Below are 23,023 nucleotides of genomic sequence, written 5' to 3'. Positions count from 1 at the left end.
TTCCGGGCTTCCCTGGTAGCTCAGTTGTAAAGAATCTGCCTACCAATGCTGGAGTCTCCGGTTCTATCCCTGGGTTGGGAAGATCCCCGAAAAGAAATGGCAACCTGCTCCAGTATTCTTGCCTGGGAAATGCCATGGACAGAGGAACCTGGTGGGCTACAGTCCATAGGGTTACAAAAGAGTCCTAGACAACTGAGCAACTACACAACAGAAATGACAGCAACTAATGCTGCGCCATGGTCCCCTGGACCGAGGGATGCTCTCTTTTGGGTATATCTTTTGTTTCCTTTAACATCATCTCCTTCTTAGCAGATGAAAAGGGCAGGGGCCCAAAGCTTCCTTGTACATTTAGGTTAGGACAATGCTGGAACAAGTGCAATTAAAGAGATGAAATAAGGCAGCAAGCCAACTCTACCATGAGACTCTATGTTAAAAAAATAATTATAAAAATCTCACTGTATGTAATAGATCCATGCCTGACAACTTATGAGCAAATCAATTCTTGAAAATGGATTCCGACTTTAAAGGCAACAGGACACTTTCTGTTCAGAATAATCTCAAGATTAATGTTCCTTAAATGAGAATGGTCATATCAGTTAGCTGTTTTGTAAATTAGGATGTTTGTATAACGGAACATCATGTTTGCACATTTATAATTAATGCATATATAATTTAAGTGTGGGCTTCCCTGGTGGCTCAGCGGTAGAATCCGCCTGTTAATGCAGGAAACGCGTTTGATCCCTGGGTCAGGAAGATCCCCTGGTGGGTGGAATGGCAACCCATTCCAGTATCCTTGCCTGCAAAATCCCATGGAGAGAGAAGCCTGGCGGGCTACAGTCCATGGGGTGTCGTAAAAGAGTCAGACATGACTAAGCAACTAAACAAGAATTTAAGCGCACATGGACATGATATAATGGGATGCTACAGAATTTGGCTCCCTGAGACCTAGGTATGAGTGTGGCCTTGCCGTTATGACTTGGGCAAATTGCTTAACATCTCTGATTCTCATTTGTCATGTTGATAAGCTAAAGATAGTAAAGTTGAAGAAATGAATGAATGTAAGTTGATAAACTGGAAAACAAGCACGTGCTGATGTGATTTTTCTTCTTAATGCATTCAAAAACAGGTCTTGCAAGGTTGGAGGGGATACCAGAGGCATCATCCCTGAAACTACAACTGTGGAGTGTTTTAAATATTGTTCTGAATGCAAACAGAGGCAGAATTTTCAGTAATTCAGGATTTAATTTGTTCTAATAAAAGACAGAGGCCTTACCCTTCAGCTCACCCCATGGACACTTCATGCCATGAGTCTTTGTAAAGCGAGGATCGGCATCTACCCAGACTTGGCTCAGACAAGCCTGCAAAACCCGGAGTGTTTGCAGTGGGCAGCACTGAAACCAGAAGAGACTTCCCACACTCAGGGTCCCTCCTGCTTGGAGTCCATTGTGCTTCTCTAGGCCTTTCAATTACCATTTTGAACACAACATCTTTGAAAGTTACTTTGCTTTGTTTGGTTGTTCAGGAGCTCACAAATGGCCCCAACTGTGGGAAATAAAAAGCAAATGAGGAAAAGGAAGTCTTTTACAGAGAAACACTTGTTCTGACTGTAGATTAGGCTCAGGACAAAGCAAGCAGAAAGAGGCAAGCTTTTCAAGAGCACATCAACTTTGAAACTTCAGGAAGGTCAGGGCAGGCTTGCTGGCCGGAAAGGCTCTTTTATCCCATTAATATAACAGCTTCTGTGAACACAAATATTTTAGCATCTTGGCTAAGTTAACTGGAACTTTTTAAAGGAAATAAATGGCATTCAAAGAATCTAGAATGGCTTTCCAAATACAGTGGAGATAAAACAATGCCGCAGATTCCTCCATCACACTTCTCTGAAATTTTTCTACCATAAACTAGAAGCAAAGATTGTCTGCATGTCAAGCTCACCCCCATGGCAAGTCATCCTGGCACATAAGTCATGCTACCACCCTTTTCCTCTCACTCAAAAACGATCTCCACCAGAGTGGTGTATAGTACAGGTATTTATACGAACAACCATGGTCCAACTAAATTTAGTTCTAAAAGTAAGTAATTGTTTAGACTACAGCCAAAAGCCTGCCTATTATTTAATGGAGAACCAACTAAAGGCTTTCTTATTAGGGATAAGATAAGAATATCACTGTTTGTATCCACCAATGCAATTAGCTAAGATAAAGCAATTTGTATTATAAGAATTGTAAAGAAAAAGGTAAACTGATCTCTATTTGTATATAGTGTAATTATATATCTGAAAAGTTCTAAGGAGTGAATGGAGCTACTTCAAAAGATAGGAAAATCAGTAAAGTAACAAGTTATAAATTTAACAAACATTAATAGCCTACATGTATAGCTCACCTCCCCCCAACCAAAAAAAAAAAATAAAAAAACAGTGAAAATGTGTAATGAAAAAGAACCCATTTAGGTTAGCACATATATATGTATGTGCTATTTGTGGAAAACTAAAACACTACTGAAAAAATAGTAGATTTGAACAAAGGGAAAAAGACAAACTATATTCTTGGATAGAAAGACTCTATCATCAAGAAATTAGTTCTCCCTTAATTATGCTGTACTTTTAATATCTAAATTTAAAATGTTATCATTTTGTCAGATGCAATAAGTTGATTATAAATTAGTTTAGAAGAGCAGCAAGCAAGAATAGCCCGGAAAATCCTGAAAAAAAAAAAAAAAAAACACCTTAAAGAGGACTTAGCTTTTCCAAATAATTAAAATGTATATAAAGAAAATATTGAATCACTATTTACACACCAGGAAGTAACATAGTGCTGTAGGTCAATTATTCACGCTAAGTCATTTCAGTCGTGTCCAACTCCTTGTGACCCTATGGACTGTAGCCCACCAGTCTCCTCTGTCCATGGGATTCTTCAGGCAAGAACACTGGAGTGGGTTGCCATGCCCTCCTCCAGAGGATCTTCTCTACCCAGGGATCGAACCCAGGTCTCCTGTGGCTCCTGCATTGCAGGAGGATTCTTTACCACTGAGCCACTGGGGAAGCCCCATAGGTCAATTATACTTCAGAAACAAACAAACGAATTCACAGAAAAATAGGTCATACTTGTGGTTACCTGAGGCAGGTGGTAGGAAGAGGGGGAACTGGATGAAGGTACAAAAAAAGGTCTTGTCTTTTCCTGTGTGCGTGCTCAGTCGCTTAGTCGTGTCCAACTCTTTGCAACCCCATGGCCTGTAGCCCACCAGGTTCCTCCATCCGTGGGATTCTCCAGGCAAGAATACTAGAGTGGGTTGCCATTTCCTTCTCCAGGGGATCTTCCCAACCCAGGGATCAAACCCACATCTCCTGCACCTCCTGCACTGGCAGGCAGATTCTTTGCCACTGAGCCACCTGGGAAGCCTAAGCAAAAGGTACAAACTTCCAATTATAAGATAAATAAGTCCTAGGGAGGTAATGTTCAATACAACAAATATAATTAATATGTCTATATGTTATACATGAAAATTGTTGAGAGTAAATCCTAAGAGTTCTTATCACGGGGAAGAATGTATTTCCTATTTCTTTAGCTTTGTATCTATATGAGATGATAGACATTCACTAAACTCTTTCTGATAATCACTGCAAGACTTACATGAAGTGGAATCATTACACTGTACATCTTAAACTTACATGGTGCTTTATGTCAGTTATGTCTCCAGAAACTGGAAGGAAAAAAAATACTACGAAGGCTCTATAATTAAAACATTTTGATGTTGATGCAAGAAGACAGATAAACCAATGGAACAAAATAGAAAAGCCAGAAATATACTACTTGCATATGTAAATTTAGTATAGAGTAAAAGAGGCTACTCAAATCCGTGGGAAAGTGGTAGTTTTCTAAAAATTATCATTGAAATAAATGGAGAGCCATGTGGAAAAAAAATAAAACTGGACTCATTCCTCACATAATATAGTAGGAGAAATTCCAAATGGATTAGAGATAAAAATGTAAGAAAAAGAAGCATTTAAATTCTATTTTTGAAAAATGTGTAATCACCAAAACCTGGAAATGTAAAACTATGATTTAACATCCAGAAGCAATCAGGGAAAAGATTGACGTGTTCAACTACATGAAAATAAAATAAAAACTTTTGCATGACAAAAAAAATAAGGTTTCCATGAACAAAGTAAAAATAAATGACAAAGTTGACAACATTGGAAATTTATATCATGCTTCCAAAATAAATAGAACAAAGGACTGTCTAACCCACAGGAGAATGAGCTGATAGTTTTCACAGGAAAGGAAGTGCATGTGTGCTGCTGAGGGGAGGTTGGGGTCTTGTGGACAGGGCACTAGAACAGTGGCGGGGCAGGGGCATCCGGCTGGACGTAGGGTCCTGCGAGCCAGGAACACGCCTCCCCCAGGGCACCATCAGGCATGTCCCCTCAGCTCGGGATGGGAGAACTGAGGCGGGAAAGTGCTGCTGTGGCTCCGGCCTTTCTCGGAGGTGGTGGAGCCAATGGTTCTTAAACATTTGAAAAGATGCTCAACCTCACTCGTAATAAGAGAAAGGAAAATTCTAAATAACATTGAGCTGCCATTTCTCATCTATTAGACTGGCCAAAAATTTTACTGCATGCTCTGTTGGTAAGGCTGTGAGAGGGCAGTCATTCTTGTATATAACCATAGAAATGCCAAGTGATCAAACTTATGGGCATGGAAATATAGGAAGTGTTTCAGAAAATCATAAGTACGTCTCCTTTGAGCTAGCAATCCCAATTTTAGGAACACAAATACATGTTAGCAAAACTATGAAAACATACAGGCACAAGGCTCTTTATTGCATGCTCATTGTAAGAGCAAAAATAGGAAACATCTTAAATGAACGTCAGTAGAGGACTGGTTGGATTAATTATAATACATGTACCCTTGGAAGATTATTTGTACACTGTTGTGGCATGGTCTTCGTTATATAAAGCAGCAACGTTATTGACCTTTTGAGTCAGATGGCTCTTTGTCGTGAGTGGCTGACCTCAGCTGGCCTCAGCCTGCAGCAGCTAGAGGCGGGGCTTCGGCCCCGGCCAGAGATGAGGTCGGGCTGCAGCAGTCAGAGCGCTGCATTGTAGCCGCTAGACCAAGTGTCAGTGAAAGGCCCTCACCCTTTGGCTTTGCAGAAGAAAATTCCCACAAAGAAAGTGGTGAGCAAGTATTTATTCGGAGGAAAATGTGTACAGTACATGTGGACAGGCACGCGGGCGGACTCAGAGAGTCACGCCCTCGTGACAGTTTAAGTGACGTAATGGGGCGTTTCCTCCAGGTTTCCCCTGGCCAGTCATTCTGACTAGCCTGGTTCAGAGTACGTATCTGATAAGTCTCACGGTCCTCCCACATGTGCACACACGTCTCTTAGCCAAGGTAGGTTCCACCAAAGAGGCCTAGCCTGGCATCCGTTAGCATCACTCCCCTCGGACCTCCGAGGAGCCCCTCTGTGCTTGTGTAGCTGGGGAGGTTTCCTGACTGTGAGAATGAGAAGTATGTGAGCCATTACATTCTGTCTGGGCAGCCTCCTCTCTCCGTCCTGCTATTGCTGTTTCGGGGTTTCAGTCCACAGGGAACCAACCTCTACTCCCTTCACACTGGTGGGAGGGGCCCATCTGCCTCCTGCCGCAGGGCTAGCCTGTGCGTTCCAGAAGGTTGAGCAGCTTCCCTGCCCTCTACCCGCCAGGTTCTAGGAAAACTTCCCCCCCCCCACCCCAGCTTGTGACAACCAAAACCATCTCCAGACACTGTGAAATGATCCTGGGAAACAAGGTCCTCCTTGGTTGAGAACTACTGACAAAACGTTAGGTGAAATAGCTTGTTGAGGGCAAGTGTATACAATATGTTTATACTGATAAAGTAAATGGATGAAATATAACATTATTGGAAAAAAAGGTTGCTTGCAGGAGAAGGGAATACAAGAAAAGAAAAAATAATGAAGCTAAGCTTGACTATAACTTTTCTGTAAATTTAACACTGGTAATTTTACATGTAATAGAAAATGAAATTAAATGTTAAAAAGGCAAGTCAAAAATTTGAAAGTAAATGGAAGCAAACAAATTCATATGTGTATCTAGTTGGAAGCATGTATGCACAAGGTAGACTATTCCACATGACTTTACACGCACTAATTTGACTACATATCCCTGCTGCTGCTGCTAAGTCGCTTCAGTCGTGTCCGACTCTGTGCAACCCCAGAGACGGCAGCCCACCAGGCTCCATCGTCCCTGGGGTTCTCCAGGCAAGAACACTGGAGTGGGCTGCCATTTCCTTCTCCAATGCATGAAAGTGAAAAGTGAAAGTGAAGTCGTTCAGTCGTGTCCGACTCTTCTCGACCCCATGGACTGCAGCCCACCAGGCTCCTCCATCCATGGGATTTTCCAGGCAAGAGTACTGGAGTGGGGTGCCATTGCCTTAGTGGAATAAATCTAAAGGACAAAAAGAACTGCAAAAGAATATTAGATCAATTTGAATGACCATACTGTAATTATAATAACAATATTGCTGTTATTCAGACACTTTGTGGCTCATATTTCAGATAAGTGAATATTCAGACAGGTGAATATGTATGATAATGTCACTGAGCATGAGAAATGTCATCATGGGAGAAAGAAGATACACATGTGAAAAGAACGAGATTACGTAAAAACCTTGACAGGCACCTTAATATTGTTTTTGTTTTGTTTTTTACTGTAGTATAATTGACTTACAATATTGTATTAACTTCAGGTGTACAACATAGTATCTCAGTATTTTTCTACATTACAAAATGATCACCACAGTAAGTCTGCCTTCAACTTGTCACCATGAAAAGCTGCTATAATATTGTTAACTCTATTCTCTTTGCATTACATCACATTACACCCTTGTGACTTATTTTGTTACTGGAAGCTTATACCTCTTAATCCCTGTAACTTATTTCCCTTAAATCCTCACTTCTCTCCTCTCTGGCAACCACCAATTTATTCTCTGTTTCTATGAGTCTGTTTCTGTTTTGTTATGGTTGTTTTTGTTAGGTTTGTTTTCTGTGTGTTTATATTTCTTCTGTTTGTTTTTTTCTGTTTTGTTATGTTTGTTTTTCAGATTTCACATATAAATGAAGTTATGGTATTTGTCTTTCTCTGAGTTATTTCATTTAGCATAATAGTCTTTATGGCTATCCATATTATCACAAAGGGCAAGATTTCATTATTTTTTATAGCTGAGTAGTAGTCCATTAAAACAATCTGTATCTATATATATATATACACACATATATATACATGTATCTGTGTGTGTATATATATATATGGTTGCTTCCGTATCTTGGCTATAGTAAATAATGCTGCAATGAGCATAAGAGAACATATGTCTTTTTAAATTAGTGTTCTTGTTTTCTTCAGAAAAATACCCAGAAGTGGAATTGTTGGATCATATAGCAGTTCTATTTTTAATTTTTTTAGGAATCTGCATACTGTTTTCCATAGCAGCTGCACCAATTTACATTCCTACTAATAGTGCATGAGGGTGTCATTTTCTCAGCCTCCTCACCAATGTCATTCTGACAGGTGACAAAGGAATCTGACATTCCTTTCAGGTGTCTGTTGGCCAACTGACATATGTCTGTATGTCTTCTTTGGAGTGTTTCTATTCAGGTCCTCTGCTTAGTTTTTAATCAGATGGGTTTTTGATGTTGAATTGTATGAGTTCTTTGTATATTTTGTATATTAACTCCTTATCAAATATATCATTTGCAAATATCTTCTCCCATTCGGTAGGTTGTCTTTTTGTTTTGTTGATAGTTTCCATCACCACACAAATGTTTTTCAGTTTGGTGCAGTCCAATTTCTTTTTGTTTAGCGTTTTTTTTTTTGGGGGGGGGGGGCTTTCATTCCCGTAGTCTAAGGAGATGTATACAAAACATACATTGCTAAGCCCAGTGTCAAAGGGTATTTTCCCTATGTTTTCTACTAAGAGTTTTATGGTTTCAGGTCTTACATTTAAGTCTTTAATCCTTCTGAGTTTATTTTTTATATAAGAAAGTATCTATAATTCAGTTTAATTGTTTTACATATAGCTGTCCAGTTCTGCCAACACCATTTATTGAAGAGGTTGACCTTTCCCAATTGTATAGTCTTGCCTCCTTTGTCATAGATTAATGGATCATATAAGCAGAGGTTTATTTCTGGATTCTCTATTTTATTTCATTGATCTCTCTGTCTCTGTTTTGGTGAGGTGCCATACCTCATTGATTAGTGTAGCTTTGTAGAATAGTTTGAAGTCAGAGAATATGATGCCTGCAACTTTGTTCTTTCTTCTCAAGATTGTCTTGGCTATCTGTACAAATTTTAGAAGTATTTATTTTAGTTCTATGAAAAATGCCATTTATATAGGGAGGGATTGCATTTGAATTTGTAGATTGCCTTGGGTAATATGGTCATTTTGGCAATATTAATTCTTTCAATCCAAGAAGATGATTTGTTTTTCCATCTTTTTGTGTCATCTTCAACTTCCTTTGTCAGTGTCTTGTAATTTTCTGAGTACAGGCCTTTTACCTCATTAGTTAGATTTATTCCTAAGCATTTTATTCTTTTGATACAATTGTAAATTGGATTGTTTTCTTACATTCTTTTTCTGATGGTTCATTGTTTATGGAAATGCAGGTTTATTTACATTAATTTCATATCCTGAAACTTTACTGAATTTAGTATCATATCACGTGTAAACAGTGACACATATTTCTTTTCCATTTGAAGTATTTACTTTCTTGTCTGATTTCTGTGGCTAGGATTTCTAAGGTGTAAAAGGATTTCCAAATTTGAAAGTGTCAAGAGTGAGCATCCTTGTCTTGCTTCTCATCTTACAGGAAATGCTTTCACGTTTTCACCATTTATTAATGATATGGTCTGTAGGTTTGTCCAACGTAGTCTTTATTTTGTTGAGGTGTGTTCCCTCTATACCCACTTTGTTGACCTTTTTTATAATAAATTTATGTTTAATTTGTCAGAAGCCTTTTCTGCATCTACTGAGATGATCATATGATTTTTATTCTTCAATTTGTTATGCGGTGGATCACACTGATTTATGGTTATTGAACCACCCATCCTTCCATTCCTGGGATAAATCTAACTTGATCATGGTGTATGATCTTTTTAATTTATTGTTGAATTCATTTTGCTCATATTTTATTGAAAATTTTTCCATCCTTGTTCACCAGTGATATTGGCCTGTAATTTTCTTTTTGAGGGGTGTCTTTGTCTGGTTTTGGTACCAGTGTTCTGCCAGCCTCATAGAATGAATTCAGTTTTTTGGAATATTTTGAAAAGCATAGATACTGACTCTTAAAATGTATTGTAGAGTTCTGTGATGCCATCTGGTCCTACACTTTCGTTTGTTGGCAGTTTTTTTTTAATACTGACTCAGTTTCAGTGCTGATAATTGATCTGTTCATATTTTCTATCTTCCTGATACAGTCTTAGAAGATTATAAGTTTCTAGGAATTTATGTATTTCCTCTAGGTTGTCCATTTTACTGACACAAAATTTGTCATAGTAATCTCTTATGAATGATCCTTTGTATTTCTGTGCATGAGTTGTAACATCCCTTTCATTTTTAATTTTATTTATTTGGGCCTTCTCCCTTATTTTCTTGATGAGTCTGGCCAAAGGTTTTTCTTGTTTCTTGAGGTAGATGTATATCATTATATACTTCCCTCTTAGAATTCCTTTGGCTGTGTCCCATAGATGCTAGATCATTGTATTTCCATTTTCATTTGTCTCCAGGCATTTTTTAATTTCTTCTTTGATTTCTTCAGCATACTGTTTCAACTCTACATATTTGTGTTTTTTTTGCAGTTGTTTTTTTTTCCTTGTGGTTGATATCTAGTATCATACTGTAGTGGTTGTAAAGGGTGCTTGATATGGTTTCAGTGTTTTTAAACTTGCTGAGACTTATTTTCTAGCCTAGCATGTGATCTGATCTGGAGAATATTCCATGTGCATGTGCATGTGAAAAGAATGTGTATTCTGCTGCTTTTGAGTGGAATGTTCTATATATATATACATATATAGATAGAGAGAGGAGAAGGCAATGGCACCCCACTCCAGTACTCTTGCCTGGAAAATCCCATGGATGGAGGAGCCTGGAAGGCTGCAGTCCATGGGGTTGCTGAGGGTCGGACACGACTGAGCGACTTCACTTTCACGCATTGGAGAAGGAAATGGCAACCCACTCCAGTGTTCTTGCCTGGAGAATCCCAGGGACAGGGGAGCCTGGTGGGCGGCCGTCTCTGGGGTCGCACAGAGTCGGACACGACTGAAGTGACTTAGTAGTAGTAATGGGGAGAGAGAGAGAGATAATATTATATATATCAATTAAGTTCATCTGGTCAATGTGTCATTTAAGGTCAATGTTTCCTTACTGGTAGTTTTCTGTCTGGATGATCTATCCGTTGACTTAAGTGAAATGTTAAAGTCTCCTACTATTCTCTCCCTTAATGTTTGTTAATATTTATTTGCTATATGTATTTATTTGCTTAATTGGCTTCCCTGGTGAATCATTGGTGAAGAATCTACCTGAAAATTTAGGAGATGTGGATTCAATCCTTGGATTGAGAAGATTCCCTGGAGAAGGAAATGGCAACCCACTCCAGTATTCTTGCTGGGAAATCCCATGGACAGAGGGACTATAGTCCATGGGGTTACAAAAGAGTCGGTCACAATTTAGCAACTAAATGATAGCAACATCATGTTGGATAAATACCTATTTGCATTTATTATCTTTTTGTTGGATTGATTCCCTTAACACTATGTAATGTCTTTCTTTGTATCTTGTTGCAGTCTTTGTTTTAAGGTTTATTTTGTCTAAGTACTGCTACTCCAGCTTTCTTTTGATTTCCACTTGCATGGTGTACCTTTTTCCCTTGTGTCACTTTCAGTGTGTATGTATTTCTAGATATGAAATGAATCTCTTGTAGGCAGCAGGGATGTAGGTCTTGTCTTATTTTATCCATTCAGTCACTCTTTGTCTTTTGTAGGAGTGTTTAGTCTATTTTCATTTAATTATTGATAGACATGTACTTACTGCCATTTTGTTAATGGTTTTCTGATTGTTTTTGTAGTTCTCCTTTATTCCTTTTCTTCCCTTGCAATCTTCCCTTGTGATTTGATGACTGTCTTTAGTGTTTATTTGGATTCTTTTCTCTTTATTATTTTGTGTGTGTGTGTGTGTTTATTTTAGGCTTTTGATTTGTGGTTACCATGAAATTTATATATAACATCTTTATGTATGGGTATTGATTTTAAGTTCATTATTTCTTAAGCTTGAATGCATTTTAACAGACTTACATTTTTTACTCCTTTGCTCCCACATTTTTGACAACACATTGTACATCATTTTATTCCAGGTATTACTTATCTCCTTATTACAGATAAAGACGATTTATTACTTTTGTCTTTTCGCCTTCCTACTGAGCTTTATAAGTGTTTTGATCCACTACCTTTCCTATATTTTGCCTTTTCCAGTGAGGTTTTTCCAGTCGTTTCTATTTGTGGCCTTTTCTTTTCCACTTAGAGAAATCCTTTCAACATTTCTTGTAAAGTTGTCTTAGTGGTGATGAACTCCTTTAGCTTATGATTGTCTTTTAAAACTTTCCTTCAATTCTGAATGATACCTCACCAGATAGATTATTTTGGGTGATAGATTTTTTCCTCCATTTCAACACTTGACTATATCATGTCATTTACTTCCGGCCTGTAAATTTTCTGCTAAAAAGTCAGCTGATAGTGTTATTAGAGTCTTCTTGTTTATAACTAGTTGCTTTTCTCTTGCTGCTTTTAAGATTCCCTCTTTATATTTAATTTTGGTATTTTAATTATAATATGTCTTGCTGTGGACTCTCTGTCCTTCCTGTACATGGATGTCTGTTTCCCTTCCAAGGTTAGGAAAATTTTCAGCTAGTATATCTTCAAATATACTATCTTCCCCCTTTTTCTCTCTGTTCTCTTTCTGGGACCTTTAGTGTGTTTATTAGTGTGTTTTATGTTGCCCCAGGGGTCTGTTAAATTATCCTTATTTTTTTTTTAATTCTTTTTTTTGGTTTGTTTTTTCTGTTCAGCTTGGAATTTCCACTGCTCTATCTTCCAGTTCCCTGATCCTTTCTTTCATATCACCTAATCTACTGTTGATTCCTTCTGCAGTATTTTTTTATTCAGTTATTGTATTCCTCAGCTGTTTGGTTCTTCTTTATATTTTCTAAATCTTTGTTAAACTTCTCACTAGGCTTGTCCATTTTATTTTCCCAAGGTCATTAAACGTCTTTATGATCATCGTCTTAAACTCAATGGTGGAAGATTGCTCTTTTCCACTTTGCTTAATTCTTCTGGGGTTTGGTCTTGTTCTTTCTTTTAGGGCATATTCTCCATCTCCTCATTTTCTATATTTTCTATATTTGTCTTATGTATTAGGTAGTTCAGTTATGTTTCTGAATCTTGGAAAAGTCACATTGTGCAGGAGACAGCCTTTGCAGCCCAGCAGCATACTAGCCTCTTGTTACAAGGGCTGTATGTTCTAGTGATGCCTCCTATGTGGGTTGCATGGGCTCTTTTGTTGCGACAGTCAACTACTGTGGATGTGCTGGTGGGAAGGCTGGCTGTCATCCCTGTTAGCAGCCAGGCCCTGCCACACGCAGTGGCCAACGGCCCACTGTGGACAAGGTCGGATCCCAGTGGAGTTGGCCACGTGGCTCAGGGCGGGGGTGGGGGAATGGGCCCAGGCTGTGCCAGTCCACTGATGGACAGAGTTGTTAACAGCTTAGTTTTGAATTGGAAGTATCAATATGAACTCATGATATGATTATTAAAAATGCTTTGCTGACTCTGCTAAAAAATACCAAAACTGACAGCAATAAGCATTCCTAACACCAGATCATGGTTTCTAAATGCCACTTCTAACTAAAAAGAAACCAAGGCTTCTTGAAGTTATAGATAAATCAAGAATGGAGCAGGGATATGTATAAGAAGACTGAAAAAATTACCAGTAGCAGTTACTGGAAAGCAAGAAAACTATCCAAGACTGCTTGGGTTGTGTCAGAACATCACAAGAGCCAACTTGAAAAGGTCAAGGAAGGACTGTGTGTACATCAATAAATATAGTCCTTTTCTACATGAAGTGTGTATACATGTGTGCATGCTAAGTCACTTCTGTCATGTCCTAACTCTGTGCAGTCCCACGGACTGTAGCCCACCAAGCTCCTCTGTCCATGGAATACTCCAAGCAAGTCAGTTGCTGTGCCATCCAGGGGATCTTCCCAACCCAGAGATAAAACCTGCATCTCCTGCATTGCAGGCAGATTCCTTACTGCTGAGCCACTGAGAAAGCCCTTACATGAAGTGTACTTCAAAGTAACCAAACAATTAAAGAGAAGTTTATTTTTAGAACTATTCTAGCTAATAATTGAGGAAGAAATCATAGAATTAAAATGGTGCTGTTTTGCACTTTAATGAATTAGCATTGCATCATGATCATCAGTCAGAGAAGGCAATGGCACCCCACTGCAGTACTCTTGCCTGGAAAATCCTGTGGACGGAGGAGCCTGGTGGGCTGAAGTCCATGCTAAGGGTCAGACACGACTGAGCGACTTCACTTTCACTTTTCACTTTCATGCATTGGAGAAGGAAATGGCAACCCTCTCCAGTGTTCTTGCCTGGAGAATCCCAGGGATGGGGGAGCCTGGTGGGCTGCCGTCTATGGGGTTGCACAGAGTCGGACATGACTGAAGTTACTTAGCAGCATGATCATCAGTGGCCAATAACACAGAATAAGATAGAGAACCAGATATTATGTATCTCCAGGTGGAAATACAGTTTCACCCATGAGGGGCTTTTGTCAAAAAAAAAAAAAAAAAAAGAAAAGGAAGAAGGAAATTGAATGGGAATTTTATTAAGTCTTCTACATAAATGTGCCAAGATAAGAAATACAGGGGACAGAGGAACATGTAAAACAAAACTATAGGGATACAATAAGCAAAAATTCAGACTGTGGGAACAGAAGAAGAAGTGGCTCGGCTTTTTGATTAACAACAACAACAACATGAAAACTGCAAGGGACAAGTGTGGGGAGAAGCTACAGATTAAGAGATGACTGCAGGAGACATCAATCAGGTGCAGTGCGTGTGCCTTATTTGCACACCTTGGTTAAAAGAAACTATGAAAATATATATTCCCAAGTACACAAGCATATCAGTGAAAGTGAAACTGCTCAGTCATGTCCAACTCTTTGCAACCCTATGGACTGTAGCCTACCAGGCTCCTCTGTCCATGGAATTTTCCAGGCAAGGGCACTGGAGTGGGTTGCCATTAAACAATTACAGAAGTATGAACACCAACTGAATATTTAAAGACATTAAGGAATTGTTGTTTTCTGTTTAGATGAAGTAGTGGTATTGTGAGGGTGTCAGTGTGTGTGTTTACTTTGACTCCCTGTCTTTTAGAGGTGTACACTGAAATTACATGATGGCTAGGATGTGCTTCAAGATAATACAAGGGAGCAGATGGGAATGAACGGGCATAAAGATAAAGCAAGATTAGTCATGAACTGATCATTGCCAAAGCTGAGTGATGAATACTCAAGGGTTCATCAAGCTATGACTTTTATAAAATTCTCCTGAAAAGTTTGGGAACAAAATACTTTCTAAAAAGAAACAACTTGGGACCGTGCTCTAGCTACCATTAGCATTAGCACCATGCTCTTCGGTAGACCTCTTTCCTAAGGAGAAGCGCCTCTGCTTTCTCCTCTTTTTCCTTTGCCTCTTTCTTGTTGCTTATCTTGTCATTGCCTCCAGGTTGAGTCCACTATAAAGCAGTCAGAGCACATAACCAGAATGTAAGATAATGGGAGCTTAACAAACTGAGGTCACCTTGGGATGTCCTACATTGCGCCTCAGATAATCTTCCGGAATTATCATCCTCCTGGGGTTGTCTCATCTGTTCAATTAATAGTGAGAATATTGATCCTCACAGTTTATATTCCTGTTATTGTGAACTGCTGGTTTATTGTCTATCTCTAATTACAATGCGCTTTCGTAAGAATCTCCCTACCTATTAAAACAGCTGTTTGAAGCTAGGATCCAAGGACACGGAGGGAAGAGAGAGGGAGGGGCCTCTTTTATTATCAGTGAGTAAATTGGCATTGGTCATCATTCTTGTCTTCTTTTAACTATAGGTATTTATCAAAGTGCTGGATAATAATGATAACGGCCCAGAATTCTCTCAGCCAAATTACGACGTGACCATTTCTGAGGATGTGCTTCCAGATACAGAAATCCTGCAGATTGAAGCCACAGACAGAGACGAGAAGCACAAGCTGAGCTACACTGTCCACAGCAGCATCGACTCCATCAGCATGAGGAAGTTCCGCATAGACCCCAGCACTGGCGTCCTCTACACGGCCGAGAGGCTGGACCACGAGGCGCAAGACAAGCACATCCTGCACATAATGGTAGGACCAGCCTGCTTAATGCTCTCCTAGCAGAAGCACCTTCTTAAGGCGCACGCCTTAGCCTCCAGGCGGGCAGGGCCCTTGAATTTTGTAAGTAGTAGTAAATTTGATCTTTTCACAGCAGGGTTGCCTTCATTCTTGCCTTTTTACTTCAGAGAGGAATTACTGTTGTTAGCTACTGACTCCCTATTTTTGCCAAACTGAAATTTAGACAAATTGTACAGTAAAGGCTCATGACAGCCTGACTCAAAAGGGAAGTAACAGACCGTGTTTCCATAAATCTCCGAGGCTGTGGTATTGGTTCGTGTCCAGAAGATTTGGTGGAAATTTTAAAAGAAGCTCCCTGAGAAGATAATCACAGGGTAATCCTTTATTTGACCTGTGCAGTCCTTAGTCTTCAGAAGCATTTAGAGGACTGATTTATTACTTACTGCACTGCATTGGACCTAGCGATAAATACTGGCTCACAAAAGAGATCTCAGAACTCACCGAGAAGCCTGGAGAAATAAGTCTAAATTTGGGTTCATAGGGTCTCCAAATTGTGTAGAAGTCGCTTTCATTATAAAGAAAAGTTTGACGAGTTTGCATAAATGAGAAGTAAAGATTAGTAGGAAAACACCCTTGTTTATGACCTAAAACCTGTCCCTTTAACTATCCAAGAGCCCCCTGGGAAATTTCACAGCTACTCCCTATCATAGGCCCATGAGTTCCTTAAGACTGGGTAGGAGGACAGAGACTTAATTTCTGTACTGATTGACTCCAAGATGCACTAAGATGCTGTCAATTCCCAAGCAGCTGAAGTAATGTTCCAGTAAGTGCTGCTCTTTCTTTCCAAGTCTGGAAACCTCTCTGAGCAAGAGGAAAGCTGAGTGCCGTGGTGCTGGCTGTGGTTGCCAGCTGAGAGTGTGGGGAACGGAGGAGGGACTCGGGTTCATCAGATGCATTGCTCTGGCTGCTCATTCATGCGTTCATTGAACAGATATTTCTCCAGCACCCACTGTGTATTACATTCCGTTCTAGACACTGAGGATATAAAAGAGACAAAGTCCTTGCACCCTTGGACATTCGATTGGAAAAGACCTAGATTTCAATAATCCCAAAGTACAGAGTCCAGCGTGGTCCTTAGTGGGGCAGGCTGGTCGATAGACAGGGAACTTAGCATGCTAACTGGCTAGCGTTTACATGTATCTCTTCAGGAACAGAAATCCCCTCCCAGCGACTAACACCATTCTCCAAGCCATGTCTGTTCATTCTTTCCTTAAATAACTCAGAGTTCAGTGTGCTCACCCTGTATCATTTATCATTTAGGTAACTGAGTGTTTAGAGCAAACAACTCCTTTATACTGCCTTTCTCCAAGCTAAGCCCTTTTAGTCATTTTGCTCAACTCCCTTCAGGTACTATTTTTGAAAACCCCTTCCCCTTATACGTAAAGGTAGGGTAAGGGATAGGGCCTTTCTTGGTAGATTTTCTAATTTCTTCAAATCTCTCTGAAGTTAGGGGATCTATACCTGAACGCAAAAAAAAGCACACATTGGATTAATGCTGCATACAATTATAGCAAAATCATGTGTTATATAATTGATTAGTTGCAAGCTTCTGCCATAGGACTGGAAAAGGTCAGTTTTCATTCCAATCCCAAAGAAAGGCAATGCCAAAGAATGTTGAAACTACCGCACAAGTGCCCTCCTCTCACAAGCTCAACACCTGTTGGACCATCAAAAAAGCAAGCGAGTTCCAGAAAAACATCTACTTCTGCTTTATTGACTACACCAAAGTAGACTGGTTTGACTGTGTGGATCACAGCAAACTGTGGAAAATTCTGAAAGAGATGGGAATACCAGACCACCTGACCTGCCTCCTGAGAAATCTGTATGCAGCTCAGGAACCAACAGTTAGAACTGGACATGGAGAAAAGGACTGGTTCAAATTGGGAAAGGAGTACATCAAGGCTGTATATTGTCACTCTGCTGATTGAACTTATATGCAGAGTACATCATGCGAAAAGCTGGCCTGGATGAAGCATAAGCTGGAATCAAGATTGCTGGGAAAAATATCAATAACCTCAGATATGCAGATGACACCACCCTTATGGCAGAAAGTGAAGAAGAACTAAAGAGCCTCTTGATGAAAGTGAAAGAGGAGAGTGAAAAAGCTGCCTTAAAACTCAACATTAAGAAAAGTAAGATCATGGCATCTGGTCCCATCATTTCATGGCAAATAGATGGGGAAACAATGGAAACAATGACAGACTTTATTTTCTTGGGCTCCAAAATCACTGCAGATGGTGATTGCAGCCATGAAATTAAGACATTTGCTCCTTGGAGGAAAAGCTATGACCAACCTAGACAGCATATTAAAAAGCAGAGACATTACTTTTCCAATAAAGGTCCATCTAGTCAAAGCTATATTTTTTTCCAATAGTCATGTATGGATGTGAGAGTTGGACTATAAAGAAAGCTGAACACCGAAGAATTGATGCTTTTGAACTGTGGTATTGGAGAAGACTTGAGAGTCCGTTGGACTGCAAGGAGATCCAACCAGTCCATCCTAAAGGAAATCAATCCTGAATATTCATTGGAAGGACTGATGCTGAAGCTGAAACTCCAATACTTTGGCCACCTGATGTGAAGAACTGACTTGCTGGAAAAGACCCTGATGCTGGGGAAGATTGAAGTCGGGAGGAGAAGGGGATGACAGAGGATGAGATGGTTGGATGGCATTACTGACTCGACGGACATGAGTTTTACTAAGCTCTGGGAGTTGGTGAGGGACAGGGAAGCCTGGCCTCCTGCACTCCATGGGATTGCAAAGAGTCGAACATGACTGAGCAACTGAACTGAACTGAACTGAACTAAGCTCCTGCCATATGCAAACCAGGGAGAACTTTAAAGCAGTCAGGCAAGGTTCTTTGGTATTTCACAGTGTGGGGGTGTCACATTTTAGAAATTAAGATTGGTTCATCTTCCCAGTGGTTAGGGTTCTCTCTTAGCTCTGGACCTTTATTTACGTTGGTTCCTCTTGCCTGAAATATATGCCACACACCACCTCCCCCAGCATTTTACCACTTCTACTTGGTTTTATAAGCTAGGCTACATTCTTCTTACTGCTTACTCATATTTTGGCATTTATCTTTTTGCCTTTTATCTGACTACTTACTTGTTTGCATTCCCTAGTCAACTACTGGGGGTGGGAACTGTTGAAACACCTGGGGCCATCTTGGGGCTTAAGAGATAATAGATGATAATAAATGTTTGTTGAATGAATGAATGAATGACAGTGCCTACATTGCATTCATTACTTCCACATGTCAGTTTCCCCTTTAGAAGAGCCGCCATCCACCGTTCCATTAGCAACTGTTGAGGCAAATTACAGAGGGCTGGGTGAGGGAGACCAGAGGGAAGCGCTGTGTTTGAGATATTCAGGCTTCAGTTCCGGCCTGAACCAGACACAGGCCAGAGGCCAGGCATAATGCTGAGCAATACAGCGTGGCCCCAGCTCTTACCGTGTTCACAGTCGATGTCCCCACTTGCTGGAAGCACGGTTAGTTACTGAGAACCTACTCGGCCTGGGAACGGGTCAAGCACTTTCCGTGCATGATTTCATTTTGATTTCACTGTAGGCACAGGCATGTGAATTCTTTGCAACTTAAAGATTTTAGTCCTATTGCTTCTTGTATTTTGCCTCAAGGTCAGAGATCAGGAGTTTCCTTATCGAAGAAACTTGGCCCGAGTCATTGTGAATGTGGAAGATGCTAACGATCACAGCCCTTATTTTACCAACCCACTCTATGAAGCGTCCGTGTTTGAATCGGCTGCTCTGGGATCAGCTGTACTGCAGGTGACGGCTCTGGACAAAGACAAAGGGGAAAATGCAGAACTCATGTATACCATAGAAGCAGGTGAGAGCTGTTGCAGACAGCAGCATCATGCATGGCACTGGACCCTCAGGAGTATTTATCACCGTGTAAAATTCTCATAGTTACCACTGGCATGTCTCCAAATGGATTTTTTGGCCAAGCAACTGCCCTATTTGCTCAGTGATGGTGTATTAAGTTCTTGGCATTTCAGTAATATGTTTTCCATCATTGACAGCAAAGAAAGAGTTTCCTTTTATTGTGTTCAATCTCAGATTTTTCTGGAATGGAGAAGAGTGGAGACTGCATAATAAACTCTGTGGCTTTTTCTGATGGGTCAACAAGCCCGTGGCCTCAGACTGAAATAACCAAAGCCTCCCATCATAGGAGGGCTACCAGACAGTTCTGTGAATTGAAGCTTAAAGATCATTGTTTTCTTGTCAGCAGGTGGGCTGTGGGCTGTGGACTTCAAAAATGCCCACACTCCTCACACCCCAGTTAGTACAGACTCCCTTCATTGGAGGTGGTATGAGTAGCATGGTAGTGGGTAAGGACCCAACAGCCTGCTCAACCTGACAGATAAATAAATACAGGCTCTTGTGTTGTTAAAACTTAAGAGTATTTTAAAAATTCAATTTTAACATCTAGAAGGCAAGACCGTAGTTTACTGATGGTCTGAAGATGGACACTTAGAAAACACTTATGGTAGAGAGATGAATGTCCAAGCAAGGAGAGGACCGTAAGCCTAAAAATTACACAGATCCTTTTTCTGCTCAATTTTCCCTTTCCCTGTTCTGTCTTTTTTGGACATTTAGGCCACATATTTCCAAAGTGTTCTGCAACATTATGTCTGCCGTGCATAATGCCAAATGCTGTCTCCTTTCATGCTAGCACTGGAAACGCTTCTTTCTCTTGGTTTATATAAGGAACATTTTTGAGAGTGGTTGAATTAAAATATGAATGCTACAATGACAACTTTGGACTAAAAAGTTTTAGGAAAAAAAGCTAACAATCTTCTTTAAAAATAGCCCCTCTATTGAATGACAATATAAAACTATTTCCTGTATTAGACACTGACATTTTACATGAGACTGTGTAAACTCTATACCAAAAAAAAAGGACATGGGTTCATAACAGCCAGGTGCCCCAAGAGAATTTGTCCATTTCTTTTCCAATTTTCCATAGAGTTTCCTTTCACCCTAAAGCTTGACAGTGCGTGTGTGCGTAGATGTGTGCTAAATCACTTCAGTCGTGTGCAACTATGTGCCCCTGTGGACTGTAGCCTGCCAGTCTCCTCTGTCCATGGGACTCTCCAGCAAGAACACTGGAGTGGGGAGCTGTGTCCTCCTCCAGGGGATCTTCCTGACCCAGGGATCAAGCCCACGTCTCCCATGTCTCCTGCGTTGGCAGGCGGATTCCTTACCACTAGTGCCACCTGGGAAGGCCAGGCCTGACAGTACTTTTTTTAAAACGCTTTTTTGCATTTCTTGTTTATCACAGGCCATTTTAATTATTTTGTTATTCATTCCTTGTTCCTTTAGTTTCACAAATAATATAGGGAAACTTAAAAAAATAAATATTTAAATACTGCCACAGGAAATGTGGCAATTCAATAACTCTTTATATTCATTCTGTAGTTCTCCCCTAATCATATGTGTTTTTTTCTTTTCTCCTCATTCATTTATGCATATACCTTCTTTTATGTCATTGTAATCATTTAGGTATATGGTTTTAGTTCTACTTTGCTTAACATCTTCTAAGCATTTGTCCGTGTGTCTACTTGTTTTTTGTATTTGTCATTAGGGATACTACTTCTCCTCTCAGATAACCAGACAATTTCAAAACCAATTTGGGGGTTCTCAAAGAGTAATTTAAGGGTAATTTACCATCCAGCTGAAAGTTCTGTGTTGTTTATCTTTCAGCTTCCAAAGACTGTAGCCGAGTGCTAATCATAGAGAAATAATTCAGTCATTTCTTCAATTAAAGCTAGGCAGAAAAATTTTTTTTTCCCTTAAAATTTCTTTTATACAGAAAACTTGAATTTCCAGAAAACCCAAGGCATGCTATGTATCTCAAAGAATAAACTTTGATTAGATGTATAAAAAGCTAATGAGAATTACAGGACAGACCGACCTATGCTTGACCTGGATTGGTTCTGGTTAAGCCAAGTTTCTTTGCAGATCATGGTAAAAGACAGGCAGATCCTAGCTAGTTCAGGAGTTTGAAGCAAATAACAAGAATTTGGTGTAAAGTATTGTTGTTATTCACTAAGTCATGCCCAACTCAACTCATTTAAGTACTCTCACAAAACTCAATAAGGAAGATTTCACCCTCTTTATTGGTGGTTCGTATTTAAGGCTTCCCTAGTGGCTCAATGATAAAGAATCTGCCTACCAATGCAAGAGACACACAGACTTGGGTTCCATGCCTGGGTCAGGAAGATCCCCTGGAGAAGGAAGTGGTAGCCCACTCAGTATTCTTGCCTGGAAGATGCCATGGACAGAGGAGCCTGATGGGCTACAGTCCATGGGGTCACAGAGAGTCGGACATGACTCAGTGAGTAAACATCAGCAATGCATTTCCTGTCCCCTGACTGGCCTGAAGTAACTACTGAAGCTTTTTTTTTTTTAAATATATTTGGCTGCACCAAGTCTCGGTTGTATCCTGAGGGATCTTTCATTGTGGCATGTGGGATCTAGTTCCCCAGCCAGGGATCAAACCTGGGCCCCTGCCTTGGGAGCTCAGAGTCCCAGCCACAGGATCTCCAAGGAAGTCCCTGAAGCTTTTTGTTTTTACCCAAAGGACTGAGGTAGAATCAAGTGCAGAACTTCAGGTCTTATATCTAGTTCAGGGTTGACGTTTGGTGCCGGCAGTGGTTCATGAGTGGCTTGGAGAGAGGGCAGTACAGGAGAGACCAGGACTAGGAAAGAGCTAAATTACGACGGGAGGGAGCGTATTAGACCCCAAGATGGATACAGATGGAAAGTTAATCTTTTTTGAGTCTACCTCTCTCGGTCATTCAACAAATATTTATTGAGCTCCTTTTTTGTGCCAGGCACTATGCTGTATACCAGATTCATAATGGTAGGTAATGTCAGCACAGGTTTTGCCCAGTTGCCCAAAGTCTATAAGAAGCCATGCCGTTGTTACTGCTGAGTCACTAAATCGTGTCTGACTCTTTGAAACCCCATGATGTCACCCACCAGGTTCCTCTGGCCCTGGGCTTTCTTAGGAGGAATAATGGTGTGGGTTACCATTTCCTTGTTTAGGGGATCTCCCCGATCCAGGGATAGAACCCACATCTCCTGCATTGGCATAGATTCCAAGAAAACAAGCAGAGATTAGCTTCCAAAGGTTGAAGTAGAGCAGAAGAGAGTAAGCAGGACAGTGCGCTGAAGAGAGAGAGAGACAAAGCAGCCGCTGGACAGCATCCTGGGGCGGGGTACCAAGGAGATCAACAGCTACAGGACCGCAGAGGGGAAGAGAGCTACTCAGGGTCAAAGGCTGGGCCTCTTTCATCCCTGCCATGTGTATCTTGCTGTTATGTCCTGAGCCTGGAAGAAGAAAGGTCTCACATAAAGGAAGAAAAGTCTCACATGAAAACTCCACATGGGGCCCCGTAATGAGGATGTAGCATTCAGGCCTACATGTCATGTATCTCTCTGTTTGCCTCCCCTG

The 23,023-nt window shown here is 40.4% G+C and overlaps 1 protein-coding gene across 1 annotated transcript in view; it reads left to right on the top strand.

Moving 5' to 3' along the window:
* FAT3 (FAT atypical cadherin 3) overlaps positions 1 to 23,023 on the top strand; it is an 801,625-nt gene that overhangs the window by 655,703 nt on the left and 122,899 nt on the right. Inside the window, exons 8-9 of the mRNA XM_070365061.1 lie at positions 15,216 to 15,491; positions 19,180 to 19,390. Coding sequence (XP_070221162.1) covers positions 15,216 to 15,491; positions 19,180 to 19,390 — 487 coding nt within the window. The remainder of the gene's footprint in view (positions 1 to 15,215; positions 15,492 to 19,179; positions 19,391 to 23,023) is intronic.

Source organism: Bos mutus, chromosome 29, assembly GCF_027580195.1.
Source record: "Bos mutus isolate GX-2022 chromosome 29, NWIPB_WYAK_1.1, whole genome shotgun sequence".
NCBI classification, from domain to species: Eukaryota; Metazoa; Chordata; class Mammalia; order Artiodactyla; family Bovidae; genus Bos; species Bos mutus.
This window is presented reverse-complemented; position numbering and strand designations above follow the sequence as displayed.